At 65.9% G+C, this 26499-nt stretch overlaps 1 protein-coding gene across 1 annotated transcript in view; it reads left to right on the plus strand.

Moving 5' to 3' along the window:
• NOTCH1 (notch receptor 1) overlaps nucleotides 1-26127 on the plus strand; it is a 45571-nt gene extending 19444 nt beyond the window's left edge. Inside the window, exons 3-34 of the mRNA XM_082843412.1 lie at nucleotides 438-700; nucleotides 1233-1571; nucleotides 3651-3773; nucleotides 4285-4518; nucleotides 4893-5048; nucleotides 5174-5359; nucleotides 5690-5803; nucleotides 6542-6655; nucleotides 6956-7189; nucleotides 7264-7374; nucleotides 7900-8092; nucleotides 9443-9588; nucleotides 9835-9948; nucleotides 11671-11790; nucleotides 12102-12254; nucleotides 12938-13166; nucleotides 13871-14072; nucleotides 15060-15213; nucleotides 15343-15527; nucleotides 15985-16117; nucleotides 16270-16527; nucleotides 16603-16715; nucleotides 17426-17997; nucleotides 18215-18610; nucleotides 19149-19297; nucleotides 19995-20211; nucleotides 20369-20456; nucleotides 20550-20715; nucleotides 21279-21574; nucleotides 22534-22681; nucleotides 22762-22859; nucleotides 24034-26127. Of these exons, the coding sequence (XP_082699538.1) occupies nucleotides 438-700; nucleotides 1233-1571; nucleotides 3651-3773; nucleotides 4285-4518; nucleotides 4893-5048; nucleotides 5174-5359; nucleotides 5690-5803; nucleotides 6542-6655; nucleotides 6956-7189; nucleotides 7264-7374; nucleotides 7900-8092; nucleotides 9443-9588; nucleotides 9835-9948; nucleotides 11671-11790; nucleotides 12102-12254; nucleotides 12938-13166; nucleotides 13871-14072; nucleotides 15060-15213; nucleotides 15343-15527; nucleotides 15985-16117; nucleotides 16270-16527; nucleotides 16603-16715; nucleotides 17426-17997; nucleotides 18215-18610; nucleotides 19149-19297; nucleotides 19995-20211; nucleotides 20369-20456; nucleotides 20550-20715; nucleotides 21279-21574; nucleotides 22534-22681; nucleotides 22762-22859; nucleotides 24034-25476 (7447 nt within the window). The 3' untranslated portion in view covers nucleotides 25477-26127. The remainder of the gene's footprint in view (nucleotides 1-437; nucleotides 701-1232; nucleotides 1572-3650; nucleotides 3774-4284; nucleotides 4519-4892; nucleotides 5049-5173; nucleotides 5360-5689; nucleotides 5804-6541; nucleotides 6656-6955; nucleotides 7190-7263; nucleotides 7375-7899; nucleotides 8093-9442; nucleotides 9589-9834; nucleotides 9949-11670; nucleotides 11791-12101; nucleotides 12255-12937; nucleotides 13167-13870; nucleotides 14073-15059; nucleotides 15214-15342; nucleotides 15528-15984; nucleotides 16118-16269; nucleotides 16528-16602; nucleotides 16716-17425; nucleotides 17998-18214; nucleotides 18611-19148; nucleotides 19298-19994; nucleotides 20212-20368; nucleotides 20457-20549; nucleotides 20716-21278; nucleotides 21575-22533; nucleotides 22682-22761; nucleotides 22860-24033) is intronic.
• Nucleotides 26128-26499: the final 372 nt, after the last annotated feature.

The raw sequence follows: 26499 nt of genomic DNA on the forward strand, positions 1-26499 counted from the left end.
GACAGCCCCCCGAAACTAAAGATTTTACCGAGCGCTGTTCCCCTCGGCAGAGAACGGCCGTGTCTGCCGTGTGGTCCCCTTCTCGGTGGCTTGCCAGGGTGCAGACAGGTGCCCCCGTGAGTTCTGAAACCTACGCCGGCGCTCACCGAACACTCTGGTCTCTAGTTTCTCCAATTAACATAATCACTTTTCTTTATGGAGGTGAAATTCACTTAATATAAAATTAACCACTGAAAAGCGTACGGGTCAGTGGCGTTTGGCACACTAGTGATATTGGGCACCCCCCGCCCCCTCTGGTGCCAGAACTTCCCCTCTCTCCTCGCGGGGCCTCACCCGGCTGTGCCCGCTGCCCGGGGTGGGGCGCCACCGACGCCGGGGCTGGTGGCGGGCGGCTGGCTGGGGAGCGGGCACTCACCGCCCCGGTGTGTCTGCCGCAGCTGCAGCGGAGCCTTTGCGGGCCAGCGATGCCAGGCGCCCAACCCCTGCCTCAGCGCCCCCTGCAAGAACGGCGGGACGTGCCACACGGTGGAGCGCGACGGCCTTGTGGACTACGCCTGCCGCTGCCGCCTGGGCCTCTCGGGGCCGCTGTGCCTGACGCCCCGCGACCATGCCTGCCTCGCCAGCCCCTGCCTCAACGGCGGCACCTGCGACTTGCTGACTCTCACCGAGTACAAGTGCCTCTGCCCCCCGGGCTGGTCAGGTGAGGACGCCGGCGGGAGACGCGGCTGTGGCGCTCGAGAGGGGTGGGCAGGCCCCGGCCCTCCCCCAGCTGCCCGCACAGCAGTTGCCGGCCCGTCTGTGTGGCTGGGGAGGGCCCTGCTCGGCCGTTGGGGTCCGTGATCCAGAAGTGGCGCAGAGCCCCCCCCCCCCCGGAGGGTCCCCACGCCCCTCTCCAGCCCTGGAGGGCCCCACCCCTGCCAGCCTCTGTGAGCAAAGGGGACACTCCCACCTCCCTCCTGCCAGGAGTGCAGGCCCCCCTTCAGGAGCCGTGACGTCACTGCGGGCACCAGAGTTTAAGAACACGGGCTCTGGAGGGGCACCTGCCGCCGTGCATCCTGCGACGGTCACTCAGCCCCTAAGCTGTCAGGGTCCTGAGGTGTCAGGAGCCGACGCCGTGGGGCCCATCCCCGGCGGGCACCTCCGTGGTGCCTGGAGGCCGCCCCCGGCTCTTGGGACAGCCTGGCGCGGGGAGCAGGGAGGCTGGCTGACCCCCTTCGCCCCTCCCCCGCCAGGGAAGACATGCCAGCAGGCGGACCCCTGCGCCTCCAACCCCTGTGCCAACGGGGGCCAGTGCCTGCCCTTCGAGGCCTCGTACATCTGCGGCTGCCCACCCGGCTTCCACGGCCCCACCTGCAGGCAGGACGTCAACGAGTGCAGCCAGAACCCCGGGCTCTGCCACCACGGTGGCACCTGCCACAATGAGGTCGGCTCCTACCGCTGCGCCTGCCGCGCCACCCACACCGGCCCCCACTGCGAGCTGCCCTACGTGCCCTGCAGCCCCTCCCCCTGCCAGAACGGGGGCACCTGCCGCCCCACGGGGGACACCGCCCACGAATGCGCCTGCCTGCCAGGTACCGCTCGCTGCCCCCTGCTGGGGGTGGCCGTGCTCCCCCTGCCTGGTGGGAGGGCGGGGGGTGCCCAGGGCGGAGGGAGCACAGGGCTGGAGCGGGGCTGGCTGGGCCTGGGGTTGGACGTCCACTGGGCGTGGGCGATTGGAAGGCAGCCTTGGATGTGGTGTAGGGGCGGGGCTGGAATGGGGGCCACCCATTAGGCACCTGCCCACCCACTTCTGCCCGCGGACGGGTCCGCTGTGACCAGACGGCTGGGCCCATGACCCCCGATGCTCCTCCCCTGCCGCCAGCCTTCTCCAGGCCACTCAGGAACCCCCGAATCTTGAGCTCCCTGGGACCACGTGCACGTTACAGAACTCTCCACGGCAGCAGGGAGCACCCTCCCTCGTGCGGCCCCCGGGCTTCCCCTGTGTCCCCGAGGTGGGGCTGGGGCTTACGCGTCACTTGCCGCCGTGGTGGCCCTTCCTCCTGGCCCCGCTGGTCTCCCACCAATGGGGCGACAGTGGCGGGCACAGCCCCCCACCCCCCAGCAGCTCCACTGTCCCTGTTGTGTGTCCCACACTTGCCACTGTAGTTTTCATCTGAGTCAGTTTTGCTGCCGGTGATCTAAAAATACTGGTAACGACAAAGAGGTTTGAAGAGCTCTCGTCTGTCGTCTGCGCACTGGCGGTTAGGCGGTTAGGCAGGAACGAGGAAGGGAAGGGTGTTTCAGGAGGGGGGCGGGATGAGGTTTGGGTGCTAGAGGGGAGCCCAGGGTCTGGCGGACCCAGGGGTGAGCTGAGGGTCGCCCCAGCCCCCATGCTGCCACAGCCCAGCTCGGCCCCTGCAAAGAGGAAGTGCTCTGCCCGCCCACCGTCCATGAGCCCCGGGCCTTGTCACTGCAGCGGCCGCCTCTGCGTGCAGACGCCGGGCGCATGCACTTCCTGCGTCAGTGGCGCTCCCCTCGCCGCCTGCCTGCCGCGGCGCTGCTGGCCGCCCGGCTGGGCTGCTCAGCTGTCCACAGGGGGCTGGGCCAGGCGTGCCTCCCGGCTCTGGGCTCAAATGCCTTCTTGGTGGTTGTGGGACCCCAGGCCTGGGACCTTGTGTCTAGCCACGTGGGTCAAGCGGGGCTGTGGAGGTGGGCGGAGTGGGGGGCCAGCCAGCGGATGCTGCACACCTGGGGCAGGTGTGGCCCCACCTGGTGGGGGTGAGGTGAGACCCAGCCCGCTTTAGAACTCACCCTCCAAGGCCAGGGAGAAGCAGCGCTTCCGGCCCACCGCATACAAGGGGGTCTGGAGTGAGGGCTCGGGGCTCCCGTGCGGGGGCCTCAGAGGGAGGGGCAGGAGGGAGTCCAAAGGCACCCCGGGAGGAGCATTAATCAGTAACTGGCTGCAGGTTGGGCTATTGCCAGACGCCCCTTTCTGGGTTGATTATTGAACCAGCGGGAGTTGAATGGATTAATAGCTAACTGGCTGGCCACGGAGTTGGTGCTGCAGAGGTGGGCCCAGGCTGGGGGAGGATGTGGGCCCTGCCCGCGCCTCTGTTCCTGGGAAGCCAGGAGCCACACCTGCAGCCCCCCCAGGACTGCCCACCTGGGTCCCACTGTCTCCCCGCCCCGGTTCCCTGCTTGGGGCGCCCCCCGGGCCCAATGCAGCCCCTGCAAGGCGGGGTGTCTGTGGCCACACACGGGGGTGTTGCAGAGAACCCCCAGCGTGGGGCGAGCCAGCAGACGGCGCCCAGTTACTGGAGCCACTACACAGAACGTCTTTTACAGCAGAACCTCTAGAACCCTGTAATCCCGAGTCCCTGTCTGTTCAGCCGGCTCTTTACAGAATGATTCCTTAGAGAGGAGTGTGTCGCCTGTCCTGGTCACAGGAGTGGGAAGGGTGGGGCGTGGACCCCCGAGGGTTGTGAGGCAGCGGGCATCACAGGGTAGGCCATGGAGGGACAGCTCTCTGTCCAGAGTAGGGTGTCGTGGGTGCAGCCAGGAAGGTGCCAGAGGCCAGGTTGAGCATGGCAGGGAAGGTGAGGGCCGGGACGCGCGCTGCCCAGCCCTGTGGGGAGGCTTGACCGGGCCCCCGGCTCCCCCCTGCCACACAGGCTTCACCGGCCAGAACTGCGAGGCAAACATTGACGACTGTCCAGGAAACAACTGCAAGAACGGAGGCGCCTGCGTGGACGGCGTGAACACTTACAACTGCCGCTGCCCCCCGGAGTGGACAGGTGCATGCACGGGGAGGCCTGGGTGGGCACCACCACTGCTGGAGCACACGCATGTGGCGGGCCAGAGGGGGGCCGAGAACCTGGTCCAGGCCGGGAGGGATTCCGGAGTGACCAGGGGCTGCCCCGCCGCGGGGCTCTCAGGCCTCCGCCCCAGCAGCCAGCACAGATGTGGCAGCAGCTGGTCTGTGCGGGCCATTTGCAGCCTGGCCCCGGGCAGCCCTGAGCCAGAATCAGGTCCCCAGTTTGAGCCCAGCTGCTGGGCAGGACACGGGGACGCTGGCCGGTAGGACGCCGGCCCCGCCCACAGACGAGCGTGGACCCCAGTGCACCTGTGCCCGCACGGCAGCCAGATGAGAGCCCCCTCTGGCGCCAGGGGTGCAGGGGAAGGAGTGATTCAGGCTGGCGGCAGGTGGAGGAGTCATGAGGGAAGGCTTCCTGGTGGAGGGGGCCCTGCGCCCCGAGGGGGAGGGTCTGGAGGCGCCGCCTGGCCCGACGGTCCCGGCCCCCACAGGTCAGCACTGCACCGAGGATGTGGACGAGTGCCAGCTCATGCCTAACGCCTGCCAGAACGGCGGGACCTGCCACAATGCCCACGGCGGCTACAACTGCGTGTGCGTCAATGGCTGGACAGGCGAGGACTGCAGCGAGAACATCGATGACTGCGCCAGTGCCTCCTGCTTCCACGGTGCCACCTGCCACGACCGCGTGGCCTCCTTCTACTGCGAGTGTCCCCACGGCCGCACGGGTGAGCGCCGACGAGGCGGGTTCTCGCTGCCCTCGCCCGGCGGTGGGTCCCCTCGGGTCAGGGCTCGTGTCCGTGGCCTTGTGCAGACACACGGACTGCAGCTTTGCGGGGCCCGTGAGGGTGACCCCAAAAGGGGCCTTTCTGGGGTGAAGGGGCTGGCGGGGCTGGGGCGTTGCCTGCCGTCAGGGCTGCTGGCAGCGAACCTCCTGGAGTGACTCGGGCGTCATGGGACGCTCCACAGGGTCACTAGCAGTGGCACAGTGTGGGCGGGGCCCTCCCTGGGTAGCCAGGCGGGGGTGGACCCCGGCTGTGGGCAGCCCGCGTCCCCAGGCCAGGGGGCAGCGCCTCGGCTGACCACCGCCGCCCGTGTCCAGGTCTGCTGTGCCACCTCAACGACGCCTGCATCAGCAACCCCTGCAACGAGGGCTCCAACTGCGACACCAACCCCGTCAACGGCAAGGCCATCTGCACCTGCCCCTCGGGCTACACGGGGCCGGCCTGCAGCCAGGATGTGGACGAGTGCTCGCTGGGTACGGGCGGCCGAGGGGGCAGCCAGGGCGCTGGGGAACCTGGTGGAAATAGTCTGATGGGGGAGGTTCTGGAGGCCAGGGCTCCCGGAGCAGCCCCTCACTGCGCCGTGCCCGCCCACCCCCAGGCGCCAACCCCTGTGAGCACGCGGGCAAGTGCATCAACACGCTGGGCTCCTTCGAGTGCCAGTGTCTGCAGGGCTACACCGGCCCACGCTGCGAGATCGACGTCAACGAGTGCGTGTCGAACCCGTGTCAGAACGACGCCACCTGCCTGGACCAGATTGGGGAGTTCCAGTGCATCTGCATGCCCGGTACGCGGCCAGCCTCCTGCCCGAACGTCAGGGGTGCCGCCTGACAGCCGGGGGTGGGGAAGCCGTGTCAAGGCCGACGGACCCCAGCGAGCACCCCGGCCGCATCTCCTCTGCCCCCCGGCCTCCGTGCTCACCCAGGCCGCGGCCCCAGCGGGTATCTGGGGAGACCGAGCCAGGCCCGTGGGGCACAGCGGAGAGGAGGCCAGAGCTGGGCAGCTGGGTCAACCCCGGGGAGCAGGTGTGGGGGGGGCATCCCGAGCCCTCAGCTGTGGTGAGGGCCGCCCAGGTGGGTCACGGTCCCCTGCACCCCTTGACCGCCCCCTCCCCCAGGCTACGAGGGCGTGCACTGCGAGGTGAACACGGACGAGTGTGCCAGCAGCCCCTGCCTCCAGAACGGCCGCTGCCTAGACAAGATCAACGAGTTCGTGTGCGAGTGTCCCACAGGTGAGGCTGGCCCCAGCCGCGCCCCCCGCGCGGGAGCACCCCGCTGTCCCTGAGGGCTGCCGGGTTGGGTCCCCCAAGGGCTGGGTGGGAGACGGCTGACTTTCACCTCGGGAGCGGGTGGGGTGTTTTCAGGCTTCCCCCAATGGGCAAGGCTGGGTTGGGCAGGGGGTCCTGGCCCCCGACCTTGCTGCGGAGCCCGGGACCCAGAGACCCTCCTTCCTGCTGGCGGGTCCCTGGGAGCAGCAGTGTGCTCGCCGACCCCTGAGGGACCTCGACAGGAGGAGGTCTAGCCTGCCCTGGCTGCCCGTCTCTGCCAGCCTGCGGTGGACATGATGCCCAGGAGGGCCTAAGGAGCCTTTGGAAGCCCGAGTCTGTCCCAGGGGAGGGCTGGGGGCTGGGGGACGCCGGGCCCGGGGAGGTGTCGTGGGTCAGAGCCTTGGATCTCCCGAGATGCAAATCAGCTGCTCTAGACACCGAGCCGGGAACCTGATTCTCAGCCCGACGAGGCTGTAGCCATAGCAACCGGAGTCAGTCTGGGGCAGAGGCCCCTGTATGAGGGAGCGGGAGGCGTGTGACCCGAAAGGCAGGAGCTGAAAGGGGCCGAGAAGAGAATGGGGGGTTGGCCCAGCCCCGGCCAAAGCACTCTCAAGGGGCCCTCCCAGGCACTCCCTGCCCTTGGCTGGCTGTGGGGCCGCTGCGCCCGTCGTGTCTGACCGCCGTCCCTCTCCCCGGCTGCAGGCTTCACCGGGCACCTGTGCCAGTACGACGTGGACGAGTGTGCAAGCACGCCCTGCAGGAATGGCGCCAAGTGCCTGGACGGGCCCAACACCTACACCTGCGTGTGCACAGAAGGTGCGGGGCCGCCCGCCTGCCAGGCTGAGCGGGGGGAGGAAAAGCAGGCGTGTAGGGTCCAGGGAAGGGGAACAGCCGGGAGCTGAGGCTGGGAAGGTGACCCCTCATTCTGGGGCCTCTGGTCCAGGGGCCAAGAGCAAGGTGAGGCTTTGACCCGGGCAGTGGGGGACATCCCCAGACATCCCCAGTCTCCCCCGGCGGGAGCGCAAGTGACCCTGGGTTGGCTGGTGGCGTCCTGGGATGGGACGGCCGCGTGCCCAGGGAGCAGCCCCACTTAGCTTCTCAGCCCCCGCCCTGCAGGCTACACAGGGCCCCACTGTGAGGTGGACATTGACGAGTGCGACCCCGACCCCTGTCACTACGGGTCCTGCAAGGACGGCGTTGCCACCTTCACCTGCCTGTGCCGGCCGGGCTACACGGGCCACCACTGCGAGACCAACATCAATGAATGCCACAGCCAGCCTTGCCGCCACGGGGGCACCTGCCAGGACCGCGACAATGCCTACCTCTGCTTCTGCCTCAAGGGGACCACAGGTGCCTGGCCGGGGCTGTGACTGGGGGGCTGGGGGCGGGGCAGGAGCTGACCACCTCTTGTCTCCCACCGCCAGGCCCCAACTGTGAGATCAACCTGGACGACTGTGCCAGCAACCCCTGTGACTCGGGCACATGTCTGGACAAGATTGACGGCTACGAGTGTGTGTGTGAGCCGGGCTACACGGGTGAGCCGCTCGGGGACCCGCAGGGCTCTGTCCCCCCGGCCCTCGTCACGGCCTCGCCTCGGGGGCCCAGGCTGTGCTCGCACCTCAGGGTCTCCGGGATGGGCCAGGTCTGGGGACCGTGGGGGCAGGATGGTGTAGGCCGCCCACCGCCCAGGGCCCAGCTGTCAGACCACCAGCTTTGGCAACGGTGGCAGAGACCACGGAAGGATCGGGGCTCCGGCCGGCACCGGACGGGCATCCCTGAGGCTCTCGTTCCTGGTCAGAGCCGGCTCCCGGCACACGTGCTGCCCTCCACGGCCCTCTGCCCTGAGGGTGTCCAGGGTGTCCTGAACCTCAGCCCTCACCGGCCAGCTCGGCCCCGGGCCCGGGGAGGGGAGTTCGTGTGGGTGGGCGTTTGTGCCTCGGAAGGACCTGGGGAGGGGTTTCACGGAGGGGGAGACTGAGGCCCCGAGGGCTGGGACCCACTGTCCCCCCGGGGGGTGGGCGTGAGTGTCTGAGCCGCCGCCCCGTCCCCCCCCACCGCAGGGAGCGTGTGCCACATCAACATCGATGAGTGCGCGGACAACCCCTGTCACAACGGCGGCACCTGCGAGGACGGCGTCAACGGCTTCACCTGCCGCTGCCCCGAGGGCTACCACGACCCCACCTGCCTGTCCGAGGTCAACGAGTGCAGCAGCAACCCCTGCATCCATGGGGCCTGCCGGGACAGCCTCAACGGGTACGGGGCCGCCCCACACCCTGCATCCTCGGGAGCCCTGCCCCAGGGAGGCGGCCTGCTCGGGGGCTGGCGGGCCAGGGAGGGGCCGTCGCGAAGCCCCGGCCTGGCCCGCAGTGGGCCCCGGGCTGAGTGGGTGGGTGCCCCTCAAGAACGGATCTGCCGTTGGTGCCCGGAAATGTGCCATCGGGCACTCGCGGGCCACAGTGTGCGCTCGGGAAACACATGTGCTGTGGCCGCAGGCAGGGTTTCTGTGACATCGCGGCGTGATGAGATGATTGCTCTGGGCTTTGTCCTGGTTCCTGAGATCACTCAGATCTATAAAAGTGGAAGGAGTGTCTTGTTATTTGTCAAAGCCCCTTTCAAGCACACCTGAGGACGAGGCTGGGTGCCGGGGAACTGTGTGATGAGGGCGTTGGATCTTTGAGCCCCACCCGGACCTCCAAGGAGGGGAGAGGGGCTGCAGGGTGTAATCACCAACAGCCAGTGACCTAAATGGGTCACGCCTGTGCGAGGAACCCTCCATAAAAATGCAAAGTGCAGGAGTTCAGAGAGCTTCCGTGTCGGTGAACAGGTGCAGGGGTGGCGGGCGCAGCTCTGAGCCCTTCCCTGTACCTGGCCCTGTGCACCTCTTCCATCGGGCTGTTCCTGAGTTTCACCTTTTATAATAGACTACTAATCTTGTAAGTAAACTGTTTTCCTGAGTTTGTGAGCCATTCTGGCCACAAGGAAGGCGTCTGATTCGTAGCTGTTCGCTCAGAAGTACAGGTGACAACCTGGCGCTTCAGGTTACTGTCTGACTTGGGGCCGGTCTTGTGGGACCGAGCCCTGTCTGTGGGGTCTGCACTGACCCCAGGTAGTTAGTGCCAGAAGTGAACTGTGGGATACTCAGCTGGTGTCCCCAGAGCTGGAGGATTGCGTGGCGTGGGAAACCCCCTACGTATGTGGCGTCAATATTAGAGTGTAGAGAAGCTCACTTTTAGTTTCTGACACCCACTATGTGCCTGACACAGCTCTGTCTAGATGCGGCCATTGACATGGGCAGGGACCCCATGCCCCCATTTGGCACAGAGAGGGTAAGCACACTGTTCAGGGCCACACAGCGAGTGAATGGTGGAGGGCTTTCTGACCACTGCCCTGAACTGGGCACTGTCCCCAATCTAGTTTAACAAACCCTCACCACCTTCTTGGGCAAGGTGGGCTATTTAAAGGTGTTTAAAGGACTCCGAGGGTCAGAGCGGACCAGCGCCTCCGTCCAGTCAGATCATAGGAAGGTGGCAGAGCGGGGAGTGCCCCCACCTAGGCCCTCCCCTCTTGGGCCACACCTGAGCTGCTGTGTGGTCACCTCTGCAGGTACAAGTGTGACTGTGATCCCGGGTGGAGTGGGGCAAACTGTGACATCAACAACAACGAGTGTGAGTCGAACCCCTGTGTCAACGGCGGCACCTGCAAGGACATGACCAGCGGCTACGTGTGCGCGTGCCAGGAAGGCTTCAGTGGTGAGTGTGGCGGGGCTCCTGGTGCAGAGCGGGCCCCCCAGGACGGCAGCGCGGAGCCAGGACACAGGTCCAGCCACCGCGACCCGTGGCGGCTCCCTCCCTGGGTGGGGGGGGGGAGCCGTGCAGACCTGCTGGGGTTGACTCCAGGCCCCAGGCTCAGCGCAGCGCCCTTCCTCCACACCAGGTGGGACCTGGCCACAGCACCCAGGGTGACGGCCACACTGACTGCTGTCCCTCCCTCTCCAGGCCCCAACTGCCAGACCAACATCAACGAGTGTGCGTCCAACCCGTGTCTGAACCAGGGCACGTGTATCGATGACGTGGCTGGGTACAAGTGCAACTGTCTCCTGCCCTACGCAGGTGAGGGCGGGGCCTGGGGGCGGGGCCTGGGCCACCCACGGGAGCGGTGCCCGAGGGGTACGCAGTGGCTTCCGGGGCTGGCCTTGTCTGCATTGCTCGGCGGGCATCTCGAAGGCTCTGCTCTGTACTTGGGCCTGGCCACATTAGGGCCTCGCCCGGCAGGTGTCATTGCCAGATGAGCCCACAAAATACCGGGTGCCTGGGAGGAAGTTTTAGTATAAGTAGGTCCTAAGTATTTTATCTGGTGAGGTGGCCCCCTTGGTGGCAGAGCTGGGAGCTGGGCCTGGGCTGTTGGCCTCCACGGCCCAGTGTCCATGCTGCCTCGGGCCCCTGGCGGCCAGGCCGCCCTCCGCATCCGCTGGCCGGGCCTGAGGGATTCCTTTGATGGCGGGCCCTCTTTGTGTGGGGAAACAAGGAGCCTTCTGTTCCCGCTGAGAGCGGCGGGAGACGCGTCCCCGGGCGTCTCAGCCTCCGCCACTGGCCTGGCCAAGGGGATCGCGAGATATGGTCCCCTCCTTAGAAGAGATTTGCCAAGTGTTAGAAAATAAAAGTCCACAACGACTAGGGCCACCAGCCCCACGGGGAATGGGCCGAGGGGGCTGCCACTGGGGACGGTTGTGGCCCCCAGCGGTCCTGAGAGGGCCCCGGCGGGCGGGGTGGGGCCCATGGCTATGGTTCTCATGACATCGGGCGGCCCATGGCCAGAGCAGTGTTTTCTTTCACCAAAGCTGGGGAGCTGGACTTTCTCTCTCGCACCGGTGAGGAAACTCTCCCCTGGTGGCCGCCCAGGGGCTTCCGCGCCCAGGGCGCACCCGAGTCCCTTTCGGACAAGTTGACATCGGGGCCGGCGGGCCGGCGGGGAGGAGCCGGCCTGTGCTGACCTGCTTCCCGTCTGCCCGCTTCCTGCTTCCCTCTGCACAATTGTCGGAAACTCTAGCGAATTTCCTGCCTGCCCGGGTCGCCGTGGAAACCGATAGAAAGAAAGGCCCTGGACAATCACACCCGTGGGCCAGGGAGATAATGGACCACGGGGAAGATAACGCTTCCTCGCGGCCTCAGGACTCAGTCCCGTGGGCTGTAAACAGGAAGCCCTGCATAGGGCTTTCAGGGAGGAAAAGCCACCCGGTGCGCACGGGGGTCTAGCCAGACTCCCATCGCCGTCCCGGGGTCCTGACACCCCACCCACCGCTCCCCTGATAAGTAGCCCGTGCTCGGGGCTGGGGCTGGCGTGTCCCCGGCAGCGAGGGCTCGTCCCCTGTTGTCACAGCCTTTGTTCAGTGGCCTCCTGCGTTGGGCACTCGCTGCCCTTGACACAGAGCCCCTGGACTAGCTCCCAGGCCGCCGGCTCAGTGCAGGGCCCTCAGCTACCAGGAGGCGAGGAGGGGGCGTGAGGCTGGGAGCAGGTCCCGGGCCCCTGTGACGCTGGGGGGGCATCAGTCCCAGCCCAGCCCTTGCTGCTGGTGCTTTGGGTGGGCTGAGGCCCAGGCCATGCCCCACAGCCTGTCGCGGGGCAGGGGATCATCTGGGTCGTGTTCGGGTCCTGACTCAACCAGGCGCTCACGGGGGTTCCGGTGCCACACCGTATGCCCCACTGCGGGGCAACCAAACGTGCTTTGGTGGTAGAGCCACCCGCAGTGGTGGCCGCAGCGGTCTCTGCCCGGCGGTGCCGTGGGGCGTTGACCCTCCGGGCCGGGGCTCCCCGCCTGCGCCTCTTCCCCTCAGGAGCCACGTGCGAGGTGGTGCTGGCGCCATGTGCCCCCGGGCCCTGCAGAAACGGCGGCGAGTGCAAGGAGTCCAAGGACTACGAGAGCTTCTCCTGCGCCTGCCCCGTGGGCTGGCAGGGTGAGCCAGCGAGCCCAGGAGGCGCTGGGACAGGGAGGATGGGGGTTCCGGGGAGCTTGGGCATCTGTAGAGCAAGAGATAGTGAGCTCCCCGTCCTTGGAGAGGAGCCAGCGGGCTGCAGAGCCCTCCCAGCCTTGGACGTCTGCATCCGGCTTGGCCCCACGCTGGGGGACAGCAAGTCGGAGAGCCCCTCCTTGCCGGGATGCCCCCAGAGGACCACCCCGAGGCTGCGGAGGCCCCGCTCCTGGCGGGCAGGGGAGAGTCCTGTGGGGCGGGGGCTGAGCTAACGGCTCCCTCTCCCCCTCCCCCAGGGCAGACCTGCGAGATTGACATCAACGAGTGCGTGAAGAGCCCGTGCCGCGCGGGAGCCTCCTGCCAGAACACCAACGGCGGCTACCGCTGCCACTGCCAGGCCGGCTACACCGGCCGCAACTGCGAGACGGACGTCGATGACTGCCGGCCCAGTGAGTGGCCGGCCAGCTCCGTCCACCTCCGAGATGCTCAGACCTGTTTCCCCAGGGGGCTCAGGGCAGGGAGCTCGTCGGGGTCGGATGGGAGAGTGGACGGGGCAGCACCCGGTGCAGGGTTGGCGCTGGCCAGCTGGACCCTCCAGGAGGGCGCCTGGTCAGGGGCCGGAGGAAGTGCTGGGGGGTGGCCGCCGTTGGCCAGCGAGGTGTTCCCACGTGGTTCTGGAGGCTCTGGAGCCAGGTTGCCAGGCTTCAAGCCCGTCCTAGCATCTCCCCACCAGACTCCAGGGCTCCGCGCCCGGGGCCTTGCCTGCCCGGGCCCGGCGTGGCTCTTACTCTTGTCGTGGCCCCCTGAGGAGCGGGGATCTCAGACCCCTGGTTCACATGACCTTGGCGTCCGGAAAAGCCGAGTATGTCATCTGGCGTCACTGGCGAGCAGGGAAGACTGACTTCAGCCTTGCTTGGTGTCACTGTTAAGCCCGGGCGTTCTTCCCGCCCTTGTGGCCTGGGGACCGGGAACGCGGGGAGGGGTGTAGACCCCAAGCCCGTGATGCAGCCTGCCGGGTCAGGGGCTCCTGGCCGGACACCGTGGGGGCAGTGCCGGGGTCCCCGCAGCTTCCGTTGCCCTGGCAGCGGGGGTGGTGCCCGCTCATCAGGCCTGCCTTCCCTTCCCCTCCCAGACCCGTGCCACAACGGGGGCTCCTGCACAGACGGCATCAACACGGCCTTCTGCGACTGCCTGCCCGGCTTCCAGGGCGCCTTCTGCGAGGAGGACATCAACGAGTGCGCCAGCAACCCCTGCCGCAATGGCGCCAACTGCACCGACTGCGTGGACAGCTACACCTGCACCTGCCCCGCGGGCTTCAGTGGGATCCACTGTGAGAACAACACGCCTGACTGCACGGAGAGGTGCGTGGGGGCCACGGCCACCGGCATGGGCGCCGTGCAGGGCGGTCCCGGGCCTTAGGCTGGCGTGGGGAGGCAGATGGGCCGCAGGGCCACGCAGTGTCTGGCAACCTGCACACCGAGCAGGTGTCTGCCAGGTGGGCACACAGTGCCAGTCGGGTTGACTCAGGTGCTGTTCCTCCTAAAGGAGCTATTGTCCATTGGCCCGTGTGACTTAGAAGCAGGAGCCCTGGTGGTTTATCCTGAAGAACTGGCGTTCCTCCTTCTATCAGACCAAGGACCTTGTAACCCATCTAGTTTCCTTATTTGCCTTGGCTGCCAGGAGGCTCAGTGTTGAAGCTCATTCCTGGTTTCTGACATAACCGTCTCCCGTGTTGTCTGTGCGATTCTGTTTCCTGCCTTTTTTATCTTAACCGCTGTATACCACGTGTGTAATGAGGCTCCTCAGCGTGAGTTATAAGGAGGCAAAGGAAGGGAGTGTGACATGGTGTGAGAATCTGAGGTCCCTGGTCCTGAGTTGGCGACCTCCTGGGACTCCTGTTGGCTGACCTCAGGGAGGCTGTTCCTGGCCTGTCCCGGCACTCAGACCCCTTCGGCCACACTGATTCGAGGGGGAGACGCCAGCGTGGAGGTACCTGCTTCGGCAGGGTCCCGCTGCCCCCACCCCCGCTCACCACCGCCCCCCCCTGCTGCCCACCCACCTCCAGCTCCTGCTTCAACGGCGGTACCTGCGTGGACGGCATCAACTCCTTTACCTGCCTGTGTCCGCCAGGCTTCACGGGCAGCTACTGTCAGCACGACGTCAATGAGTGCGACTCGCGGCCCTGCCTGCACGGTGGCACCTGCCACGACAGCTACGGCACCTACAAGTGCACCTGCCCGCAGGGCTACACTGGCCTCAACTGCCAGGTGAGTCAGGGCCGCAGGGGTGCCCACCAGTCAGCGTCACGGCCGCACCACCGAGTCCCCCTCGCCTCAACTCCAGCTGGCTTCGAACCACCCTGGGGTACGAGGCTCAGGGGGCGGGGGTGCTCCTGGAGATCTGGGCTGCCAGCCTGGGGCCCAGCCCTGGGCTTAGCCGCCAGATAAGGAGTCAGAGGTGAACTTGAACTCAGGTAGCAGAGGTTTACGGAGCAAGAACGAGGACCACTGATCTGGGGGAAGACAGCTAAAAGCCAGTGTTTCCGTAGGAAATACGTAAAGATATTGAAGATTTACGTTCATTGAAAATTTTCACATAAAACGTCAGTTGCGGGCTTCCCTGGTGGCGCAGGGGTTGAGAGTCCGCCTGCCGATGCAGGGGACGCGGGTTTGTGCCCCGGTCCGGGAAGATCCCACGTGCCGCGGAGCGGCTGGACCCGTGAGCCATGACCGCTGAGCCTGCGCGTCCGGAGCCTGTGCTCCGCCACGGGAGAGGCCCGCGTACCGCAAAAACAAACAAACAAACAAACAAGAAAACGTCAGTTGCAAAAGAGCTGTTTACTTTTTAAGAAAAATCTTCCTTCAAGGAAAAGCAGCTGGGAATTCCCTGGCTGTCCAGTGGTTAGGACTCCTCACTTTCACTGCCAAGGGCGCGAGTTCAGTCCCCGGTCAGGGAACTAAGATCCCGTAAGGTGCGTGGCGTGCCCCCTCCCCCCCCAAAAAAAAGGAAAGGCAGCTGGTGGTCCGGATTCACTGAGGGCCCAGAACAAGAGAGAGACCCGCATCCCAGCCCCTGGCGGTTCCTGAGCAGAGGGGCCCATGGGCCTCGGGGTCAATTTCTATAGGATGGGGTCACGAGCCACCTTGGGTGAGAGGTTCTCTGGCCCATGTGTGTTCCCCTGCCAGATGGGATGGGCCCCTTGGGAGCTGGCGGGTGGGGGCACTGTGAGCGAGGCTGCCCACTGCCGTCCCCAGAACCTCGTGCGCTGGTGTGACTCCTCGCCCTGCAAGAATGGCGGCAGGTGCTGGCAGACCAACGCCTTGTACCGCTGCGAGTGCCACAGTGGCTGGACTGGCCTCTACTGCGACGTGCCCAGCGTCTCCTGTGAGGTGGCCGCATGGCAGCAAGGTAACCGGCCGTGTCCCGACCTGGCCCGGGCTTCCCCACAACCACCGGGCGTCTGGCCTCTGAGGTCAGGAGGTTTGCTGTCCGGAGGGGAGCCCAGGCCTCACGATCCGTCCACCTCGTCCCCTGCAGGCATCAATGTTACCCACCTGTGCCGGAACGGAGGACTCTGCATGAATGTGGGCAACACGCACCACTGCCACTGCCAGGCGGGCTACACGGGCAGCTACTGCGAGGACCAGGTGGACGAGTGCTCGCCCAGCCCCTGCCAGAACGGGGCCACTTGCACCGACTACCCTGGTGGCTACTCCTGCGAGGTGGGGACCCGTCCCTGGTGAGAGTGCGCGTGTCTGGTATGAGTGTCGGCGAGGGCTGGGCCCTGGGCTGGGAGCCGGTGCAGCAGGGAAGACCAAGCCCACAGACGTGTACAACTTTCAGTCTTATTAAGGGAGGGCTCGGTAATCAGGAAAGACTGCCTGGAGGAGTTGTCCTCTGCGGGGGGGCACCTGGAAGAGGAAATGGGACGGGGTTTCCCCTCCCCCAGATTTGCCCCAAGGCCCCCACCTCTATGCTAGGGAACCGGGTCTAACACCCACCTTGGCCAGTAAACTGCAGCTTCCTGGGGCCCTTCCCGGGGTCTCCCTCTGGGTCCGCCAAGTCGGGGGAACCCCTCAGCTTCACTGGGCAAGAGGGCAGCTCATGGGCCCCGTCAGCCTGCACAGGGAGTGGGGGGCGCACTGAGCCCAGGCCCGCCCCTTCGCTGTCCCCCTGCAGTGCGTGGCTGGCTACCACGGGGTGAACTGCTCCGAGGAGGTCAACGAGTGTCTGTCCCAGCCGTGCCGGAATGGGGGCACCTGCATCGACCTCACCAACACCTACAAATGCTCCTGCCCCCGGGGCACGCAGGGTAGGCAGGGCCACACCCGGGGAGGGAGCGTGCGGGCCGGCGGCCGGCGTCCATTGCCTGGGCGTCCAGGCTCCCTGGTCCTGACCGCTGGCCGAGGGGCGCACCTGTGGGAGGACCTGCCGCACGGGGTTTGACGGTGCCTGGGCCTGCAGGCGTGCACTGCGAGATCAACGTGGACGACTGCAACCCCCCCATCGATCCCGTGTCCCGGGGCCCCAGGTGCTTTAACAACGGCACCTGCGTGGACCAGGTGGGCGGCTACAGCTGCACCTGCCCGCCCGGCTTCGTGGGCGAGCGCTGTGAGGGTGATGTCAACGAGTGCCTGTCCAACCCCTGCGACGCCCGCGGCACCCAGAACTGCGTGCAGCGCGTCAACGCCTTCCATTGCGAGTGCCGCGCCGGCCACACCGGTGGGTGCCGCCGGCCGGGGGCAGGGAGCGGTGCCGGGGTGGGGGTCAGCCCCTCACACCTGCTGTCGTCCCCAGGGCGCCGCTGTGAGTCAGTCATCAACGGCTGCAAGGACAGGCCCTGCAAGAACGGGGGCAGCTGTGCCGTGGCCTCCAACACCGCCCGCGGGTTCATCTGCAAATGCCCAGCGGTAGGTACAGCCGGGCAGGCGGTGGGAAGGGCCCTGTGCGGCCAGGAGGGCTCCCTGGTCTGAAGGTGACAGGAGGACGCGCCCGCTTGGCGCACCTGGGATACTGAGGTGGCCAGAGAACCCCACCTCCCCCCATCCCGCACACGTGCCGGAGGACAGTGGGTGGCTTGAGTGTCTGGACTCCAACCTCCTTGTTCCCCTCGAGACCGTGTGCTTTGTGTCAATAAACTTTATGTTTAGAGCACTTTTATAGAAAAATCGTGCAGAAGGAGGGTTCCCACGTACCCCCTCCCTCTACACACCTAGTTTCCCAGTTGTTGGCAACTTGCCCTCACGTGGAACGTTGTTACCACTTGCCACCAGCATTAATACATTGTTAAATGATAAACACTGATGCCCTGTTAAGTCAGGTCTGCTCTCCTGTGGTGTTTGGGTCTGACATACGTGTAGTGTCACATGTCCACTGTTTCAGGATCACGTGGGTTTGCCGTTGCCCTAAAACTGCCCCACGCTCCCCCCTGTGCTCCCTCTTCCCTCACTCCCAACCCCTGGGAACCCCTGAGCATTTTATGTTGACTTTCTTTAAAGGGTCCGGCTGCCTGGGGAAAGGGGGATGGGGGATGCAGAGGCAAGGTCAGGCCTGGGCGGGTCCCTGGGTATTTGGGGAGCCGGCCCACCCCGACACCCCCTGTGTGGCCCCCTCCCGGCAGGGCTTCGAGGGTGCCACGTGTGAGAACGACGCACGCAGCTGCGGCAGCCTGCGATGCCTCAACGGCGGCACCTGCATCTCGGGCCCGCGCAGCCCCACCTGCCTGTGCCTGGGCCCCTTCACCGGCCCCGAGTGCCAGTTCCCTGTCAGCAGCCCCTGCATGGGTGGCAACCCCTGCTACAACCAGGGCAGCTGCGAGCCCACGTCCGAGAGCCCCTTCTACCGCTGCCTGTGCCCCGCCAAGTTCAACGGGCTCCTGTGCCACATCCTGGACTACAGCTTCGGCGGCGGCGTGGGCCTCGACATCCCCCCGCCGCAGATCGAGGAGGCCTGCGAGCTCCCCGGCTGCCGCGAGGAGGCCGGCAACAAGGTCTGCAGCCTTCAGTGCAACAACCACGCCTGCGGCTGGGATGGCGGCGACTGCTCCCTCAACTTCAACGACCCCTGGCAGAACTGCACTCAGTCCCTGCAGTGCTGGAAGTACTTCAGCAATGGCCGCTGCGACAGCCAGTGCAACTCGGCCGGCTGCCTCTTCGACGGCTTCGACTGCCAGCGCGCAGAAGGCCAGTGCAAGTAAGGCCCACGGGGACGGCCACTCTGCACCTCGGGGGCCCCGGGGCTCACGGGGCAGCACGAGGGAGCCGTCCGCTCACGGGCCAGGAGAGGGCAAGGGCCGCGGGCGGAGAAAGGACCCCGAGCTCGCGGGCAGGGCGGCGGGAGGGCAGGTGCCGGCCGAGGGTCCCCGGGGGCCCGGCGTGGAGGGAGCCCTGAGCGTGCCTCGTGCCCACAGCCCCCTGTACGACCAGTACTGCAAGGACCACTTCAGGGACGGGCACTGCGACCAGGGCTGCAACAGCGCCGAGTGCGAGTGGGACGGGCTGGACTGCGCGGAGCACGTGCCCGAGCGGCTGGCGGCCGGCACGCTGGTGCTGGTGGTGCTGATGCCGCCCGAGCAGCTGCGCAACCACTCGCTGCACTTCCTGCGCGAGCTCAGCCGCCTGCTGCACACGAACGTGGTCTTCAAGCGCGACGCCAGCGGCCAGCAGATGATCTTTCCCTACTACGGCCGCGAGGAGGAGCTGCGCAAGCACCCCATCAGACGCTCTGTGGACGGCGGGGCCTCGCTGCTCCCGGGCAGCGGGGGCGGGCGCCGGCGCAGGGAGCTGGACCCCATGGACATCCGCGGGTGAGTGCGCTCCCGCGGGCCCCCCCCCGCCCCCGAGCGTCAGCGCTCTTCCCACTACGTGGTGAAAGAGGCCCAGGACTTACGGGGCCTGTGTGGGGTGAGGGGCGGAGACAGCGTTCCCCCGGGGGCTCTTCACCCCATGGCCCAGGCCCTGGAGCCTGGGGTCAGCTCCAGGGGAGGATCAGCTTCTTGACATCTCTTTCCTTCCGAGATGAGGAACAGGGATGCTCGTGGCACTCCAGGGAGCCCCAGGGCCAGGGGTGGGGCGGGAGCTCTCGGAGGAGTGTCTGTGAGGAGCCACGCGTGCCCTGCTGGGGCTGACGTGGGCCGGCAGGGGCGCCGGCCACCTCCAGGGTTGTTCCTGTCCAGACCCAGCTCCCCGCCGCCCCAGGCTGCCCCCCTGGGTTCTGGGAGTGCCTCTGCCCCCGCCCATCAGGGTGAGGCCACAGGGGCCAGAGCTGGTCCCTGGAGGCAGTGGGCTGGGTGGGCGCAGGGAGGAGGCTGGGGTCCGAGCCCCCCGACCCCGGTGCACCCCCAGGTCCATCGTCTACCTGGAGATCGACAACCGGCAGTGCGTCCAGTCGTCCTCGCAGTGCTTCCAGAGCGCCACGGACGTGGCCGCCTTCCTGGGCGCGCTCGCCTCGCTGGGCAGCCTCAACATCCCCTACAAGATCGAGGCCGTGCAGAGTGAGTGGCCCGCCCTGCTCGCCCAGCCACACTCCCTCGGGAGCTTTTGCGTGTACTGGGAGGGGTCCGCCGGGGAGGGGCTGTCTCCCAGTTCCCCTCCAAGGTGCTCACATTCTTCGTGCCATTTGCCACCCACGGGGGTGTCACGCCATCCAGAGTTTCGGGAGTGTCTGCTGGCGTTTTCCGCCCCGCACGCTCTCCCTCCCCACAGTGACAGCTGTCAGCGAGGCTGGCCCAGGGGAACCAGCACATCCCAGAAAGTGGGAGCCTTTTTCTCGCCCCACCCCTTCCTCCTGATTTTTCTTTGTTGGGTATTATTTCAAAATCATTACAGCTTTTTTTTAAAAAAAAAAGGAGAGAGAGAGAAAAGAATTGATCGGTGTCATGTGAAGTGTTGAAGTTTGTACCTCGAAAATCCCCCTAAATCCTTTGTCTTAACAGCTCAATGCAAGTGCAGTGATTTGAAGTTGGCTAATCCTTCTCCCTTAAAGGAGAAAAAAGTAAAAGGCGTCTCCAGATAGCCGGCTGGTGCAGGAGAGAATTCAGCGATAGTTTGCAATTCTGATTAATCGCGTAGAAAATGACCTTATTTTGGGGGGCGGGATGGAGGAGAGTAGGCGAGGAGGCGCCCGGCCGCGGAGCCAGTGCGCTGCCCCCGGCCGCCAGCCTGCCTGGTAGCTCGGCCTGATGCCCGCAGGTGAGACGGTGGAGCCGCCCCCGCCCGCGCCGCTGCACTTCATGTACGTGGCCGTGGTGGCCTTCGTGCTGCTCTTCTTTGTGGGCTGCGGGGTGCTGCTGTCGCGGAAGCGCCGGCGGCAGCATGGCCAGCTCTGGTTCCCCGAGGGCTTCAAGGTGTCGGAGGCCAGCAAGAAGAAGCGGCGGGAGCCCCTCGGCGAGGACTCCGTGGGCCTCAAGTTAGTGGACGTGGCCACGGCATCTGGGGGACTTGGCGGGAGGCGGGGCCGCCCCCTGTGGACCTACGGGCCCCACCTCGGATGCCGGGAGCGGGCGGGGCCCCGGGGGTCTCCCGGGAGCCCCGCTCAGTCCCACCTCCCCACCCCCTCACCCCAGGCCCCTGAAGAACGCCTCGGACGGCGCCCTCGTGGACGACAACCAGAGCGAGTGGGGCGACGAGGGCCTGGAAGCCAAGAAGTTCCGGGTGAGTTGGTGCCCCAGGGCCCCCGCCCCTGCCCCGCCCCGCCCCCCTCCCGGCCCCTTTGGACGTGGCCCTCCGTTCGACCCTGTTCCTTAGTTCGAGGAACCCGTGGTCCTTCCCGACCTGGATGACCAGACAGATCACCGGCAGTGGACCCAGCAGCACCTGGACGCCGCTGACCTCCGCGTGTCCGCCATGGCCCCCACGCCGCCCCAGGGCGAGGCCGACACTGACTGCATGGATGTCAACGTCCGCGGGCCGGGTAGGTGCCGCCGGCCCCCCGCACCACCCTCCGGGGCTCCACCCTGGGGCACCTAGCCGCTGCGGGCAGCCTGCTCTTGCCTGACCTCGTGACCCACCTGCCCCCCTCCCCTGAGCCCTCGGGGTCAGTACCTGGAAGCTCAGCTTGGGGGGATGAGACCTGGGAGGCGGTGGGGACCCTGGGGAGTCGCTCAGCCTCCTCGCCGGCTCCCCGCTCGGAGCGACGGTCTCAAAACTCACTCTGCCCTCCGAGTTCATTTCTTGATCCGAAACACTTCTTTTGAGACACCCAAGGTGTTGGTTTCCTAACCACCCATTTCTTACGTGGTCTCTCCTGGGTGGGCTGTTGGTGAAGATCTCGGGCAAGTCCGGAGGCGGAGCGGCGGGCGTCTCTGTCTCCCACCAGCCCGTTGGAGCTGGACTTGCCTCTGCCCTCGGGGAGCTTGCATGGGCTGCGTTGGCCCCAGGCAGGGTGGCCTCCGTGGGCTGCGCGTCTGCAGTCCCCGAGCGGCTGCTGGGGGCCGGCCTTCCTGACCAGGCCCCGCCCCTGTTCCGCCCCTGCAGACGGCTTCACGCCCCTCATGATAGCCTCCTGCAGCGGAGGGGGCCTGGAGACGGGCAAGAGCGAGGAGGAGGAGGACGCACCCGCCGTCATCTCGGACTTCATCTACCAGGGCGCCAGCCTGCACAGCCAGACGGACCGCACCGGCGAGACCGCCCTGCACCTGGCTGCCCGCTACTCGCGCTCCGACGCGGCCAAGCGCCTGCTGGAGGCCGGCGCTGACGCCAACATCCAAGACAACATGGGACGCACCCCGCTGCACGCGGCCGTGGCTGCCGACGCGCAGGGTGTCTTTCAGGTGGGCAGCCGTGCCCGCGCCCTTCTGCTAGCTTGCGCGCGCCTTCCCTCCTCGTGGCCGGGCCCCGGAGCCCTCATTCCAAGCGTGCCCAGAGCAGGGGCAGCTGGCGTCTCCCCCGCTTCCCCACCTGGAGCCTTTGCACCCTGAAGGGGGCCCGAGGCCGGGGAGGGCATCAAAGCCCCGTGTCGTCCTCGCGGGGGGACCCGTCTAGCCGCGGTCTAGCAGGAGGCCGTGGGGACCCTCAGGAAGCAGGGCCTCCTCGCCTTCACCCAAGACAGGCTCCGTCCCCTGCATCTGCCCCTCCCGCCTGGGCTGGAGGCGTCGCCTCTGGCGGTGGGGAGAAGGGCTAGAGGCTGCTGTTTGCTGCCTGCAAACCGGGGGCTCAGGATCGGGGTGGATTAGGGACTTGGGTACCTGGGCCTCTGGGGAGTGTCCCTGGCACAGGGTGCTTTGAAAGCCGCCGGCCGGTCCCCCTGCCGCAGACCAACCAGGCCCTGGGCCGTGGTGCTCTGCACAGACGGGCAGGTAAACAGGGCGCAGACCGGGGTTTTAATTTAGTAATTTTTGACGTGCTGTCTTTCTAAGGAAGTAAGAGATCAAGGACGACTTAAATGAGCCCCTGGAGGCAGGCCCTGGCGAGTTCGCTCTGGCAGCCTCTCTGGCGCTTAGAGACATAAATTCCCACGGGCGCTTGTTTCACAGGAGCTCGGCCCGTGCCGCGCATGGCTTGGTCCCCAGCTCCGTTCACCCACCAGCAAACAGTGACCGTCCTTCTCACGGGTGCTCTGGCCCCGGCCCCTCTAGCGGCGGCCGGTGGCTCCCCCCTGCCCCAGCTCCATGGGGCCACTTAGACCCCAGGAGGGGCTGCTTCCACGTCAGGGATCGGATCCCAAGCACTTGTCCCAGGTGGGCGCTTGGCGCTCACACTGGCCGAGCCTGAGACCCTCCCTGTCGCCTAGATCCTCATCCGGAACCGAGCCACGGACCTGGACGCCCGCATGCACGACGGCACCACGCCACTGATCCTGGCCGCCCGCCTGGCCGTCGAGGGCATGCTGGAGGACCTCATCAACTCCCACGCCGACGTCAACGCCGTGGACGACCTGGGTGAGCCGGCTGCGCCCGGCCCGCGGGGGTGCCCGCGTTCACCTGCTGCTCCCTAACCCGCCCCCTGCTTCCCCTCGCAGGCAAGTCCGCCCTGCACTGGGCTGCCGCGGTGAACAACGTGGAGGCGGCCGTCGTGCTCCTGAAGAACGGGGCCAACAAGGACATGCAGAGCAACAAGGTGCGCCGGCTGGCGAGTCACGGCCCCGACGCCACTCTCTTCCGACCGGGGGGCCCAAGCCAGTGACTTCAGCTCCTGGGCCTCAGCTCCCTAACCTCTAAAGTCCCAGGAGGACCCCCTGGCGCACAGATGGGGACCCCTCAGCGAGTGCCTGTGTGTCGTTGGCTCTCCCTCCCTCCTTCCTGCCGTAGTTACGGGTCCCCTCTCGAGCGCAGGGCGTGCGTTCCCTGATAGCGAGTAAGCGGCTGCCGCTCTCCGCTCTCTGTCACTGTGACCTGGGCCTCAGCCCTGTCCTTGGCTGTCCCTGGGCGGGGTGGGGGGACGCAGATGGTACACGCTGAGTCAAGAAGCTGGTGGGCGTGGGGGGCTCTGCGCCTGGGCCGCCCCGTCTCCCTCAGCATTGCCACAGTCTGTGCCCCACGTCTCCGGAACTTGTCGCTGGGCTCCTCTGTGTGTCCAGCCCCACCCTATACTTCACTGACCCCTGGTTGCATTTCAGACTGTCCTGGGGGAGGGGCGCAGGGGGCAGTGTTGGGCCCAGGAGCTCCTGAGTCCGCGGTGGGGCAGAGACGTGATCCCACCTCCCGTTGGGGAGACTCAGCCTCGGAGACGGAGGGGCTGGCCGAAGGGACTGCCGTGGCGTGGCGGCGGCCGTGGCCGAGGCCTTGTGTGTACCAGGCCGGCACCATCAGGCCTCACCCCACACGCGCACAGCAGCCTTGGGGGCATATGCGGCATGTCCGCTGTACAGATGAGAAAGCCAAGACCCAGGGACAGAGCTAAGATGTCAGGGTCCCTGGGGGACCGTGTGGTGCCCACAGATGCACTTTAGACATCCCCAAGCCCCTGAAATTGTGGCAGGGTTTGCGTCTGTGCAGGTTTGGAGGGAGGGAAGAAGGGCCACAGTCTGTTAGATTTCCTGCGGGGCCTATGACCCCCGGAAGGGTGAAGCTTTACTGATTTAGAGTTTAGGATCCCACAGACCGCCTCTGGGTGGGTCTCAGAAGATGTATTTAAGGTCTTTTTTGTTAACACTTAACAGGCCAGTTAAAGGTAGCATGCTGGGGAGGGTCGAGATGAGCTGCCCCCCGCCCCGTGGCCGGGAGGAGGGGCCAGACCGCCGGTCCCTCTGGTGACAGGTGACCTCCTCACCTGCCCCCGTCCATTCCCCCAGGAGGAGACGCCTTTGTTCCTGGCCGCCCGGGAGGGCAGCTACGAGACGGCCAAGGTGCTGCTGGACCATTTCGCCAACCGGGACATCACGGACCACATGGACCGCCTGCCCCGCGACATCGCGCAGGAGCGCATGCACCACGACATCGTGCGGCTACTGGACGAGTACAGCCTGGTGCGCAGCCCCCCGCTGCACGGCGCGCCCACCCTGTCGCCCCCGCTCTGCTCTCCCAGCGGCTACCTGGGCAACCTCAAGCCCGCTGTGCAGGGCAAGAAGGCCCGCAAGCCCAGCACCAAGGGCCTGGCCTGCGGCGGCAAGGAGCCCAAGGACCTCAGGGCGCGGAGGAAGAAGTCCCAGGACGGCAGGGGCTGCTTGCTGGACAGCTCGAGCGCGCTGTCGCCCGTGGACTCCCTGGAGTCCCCCCACGGCTACCTGTCGGATGTGGCCTCCCCGCCCCTCCTGCCCTCCCCTTTCCAGCAGTCTCCCTCTATGCCCCTCAACCACCTGCCCGGGATGCCCGAGGCCCACCTGGGCGTCAGCCACCTGAGCGTGGCGGCCAAGCCCGAGATGGCGGCGCTGAGTGGGGGTGGCCGGCTGGCCTTCGAGGCGGGGCCGCCGCGCCTCTCCCACCTTCCCGTGGCTTCCGGCACCAGCACGGTCCTGGGTGCTGGTGGCAGTGGGAGCTGCGGTGGGGCCGTGAATTTCACCGTGGGTGGGGCCGCAGGCTTGAACGGCCAGTGCGAGTGGCTGTCCCGGCTGCAGAATGGCCTGGTGCCGAACCAGTACAACCCGCTGCGAGGGAGCGTGGCGCCGGGCACCCTGAGCACGCAGGCCCCCGCCCTCCAGCACGGCATGGTGGGCCCGCTGCACGGCGGCCTGTCGGCCACCGCCCTGTCCCAGATGATGAGCTACCAGGCCCTGCCCAGCACGCGGCTGGCCGCCCAGCCTCACCTGGTACAGCCTCAGCAGCAACAGCAGAACTTACAGATGCAGCCGGCGAACATGCAGCCGCAGGCACCGCAGCCGCACCTCGGCGTGGGCTCGGCCACCAGCGGCCACATGGCCCGGAGCTTCCTGGCGGGGGAGCTGAGCCAGGCGGACGTGCAGCCCCTGGGCCCCGGCAGCCTGGCGGCGCACACCGTCCTGCCGCAGGACAGCCAGGTCCTGCCCACGTCGCTGCCGGCCGCGCTGGCCCCGCCCATGACCACCGCCCAGTTCCTGACGCCCCCCTCCCAGCACAGCTACTCCTCCCCCGTGGACAACACCCCCAGCCACCAGCTGCAGGTGCCCGAGCACCCCTTCCTCACCCCGTCCCCGGAGTCCCCCGACCAGTGGTCCAGCTCGTCGCCACACTCCAACATCTCCGACTGGTCCGAAGGCATCTCCAGCCCGCCCACCAGCATGCCGTCCCAGATCGCCCACGTTCCTGAGGCCTTTAAGTAAACAGCCGGCTGCCCCCAGGGACCCTGTGCTTCCTTTCCCAAGCCCTGCTGGACGTTCGCGTGCGCTCCGTGGATGTCGGGGCCGACCAAAGGAGCTTTTTTCAAAACATGAGTCTTTATACAAAATAAGAGGACAAGAATTTTTAATTTTTTTTTTTTTTAGTATTTATTTATGTACTTTTATTTTACCTGGAAACACTGTCTTTTTATTTATATGTACTGTTTTGTATATCACCAGGTAGCAACTTCTATCTGCTCCAAGAAAATAAACTAGTTCTCTATCGTGATTTCCCTGCTTAGGATGAAGATTCCCAGGTGTTTGTAAAATATAAACAAAGATTCATGATTTCCAAATGCCATTTATTTATTGATTTCCTTTTTTTTTTTTTTTTTTTAATCCGAAAAGAAATGTCAGAGAAGGGAGGTTTTCGAGCCAGCATTGTTCAGAAAGCTCCCGGGGTGCCCGGGCCTGCTGCCCGTTTCCCCAGACAGCCCCCTCACCCCTCCTCCAAAGCGGGACCACTCCCCCGACCCCCGCTCCCAGGACCACCTGCGTTTTGCGAGAAGATGCATCTAGAGAGAGAAAAGCAGACCCTTTACTCCTTACGCACATGGGTTAATTGGCTTCTAAAATAGGGAAGGAGCGTGTGGAATGATGTGGTTTATGTGTTTTGGTGTTCTTTTAAATGACTTTTTTAAAACACGCTTTTAAAAACGTGTTCTTGGGGTATACCAAGGGTACGTTTCATGGTACCAATCATGAATCTTTGTTTCAGGTTCAGTATTACGTAGTTGTTCATTGGTCTTGTGAGTTCTTGTTCTTTCTGGAGGCTCCCAGGCACCACCACCCCCGCCCCCACTGATACTTAAGCATCGTGCGGAGTGAGAAGTCAGAGGTGTGGTACCCACCTGGGACCCCACGCTGGGGAGGCCTACCCCTTTCTGGGGAGAGACACTGCCTGGGCCACCCCGTCGGAGGCGTCTCAACTTGAACTGCGTCTCCCAGGTTCAGCAGAAGATGGAT

This window comes from Leucopleurus acutus, assembly GCF_964270905.1.
Source record: "Leucopleurus acutus genome assembly, chromosome: 7".
Lineage (NCBI taxonomy): Eukaryota > Metazoa > Chordata > Mammalia > Artiodactyla > Delphinidae > Leucopleurus > Leucopleurus acutus.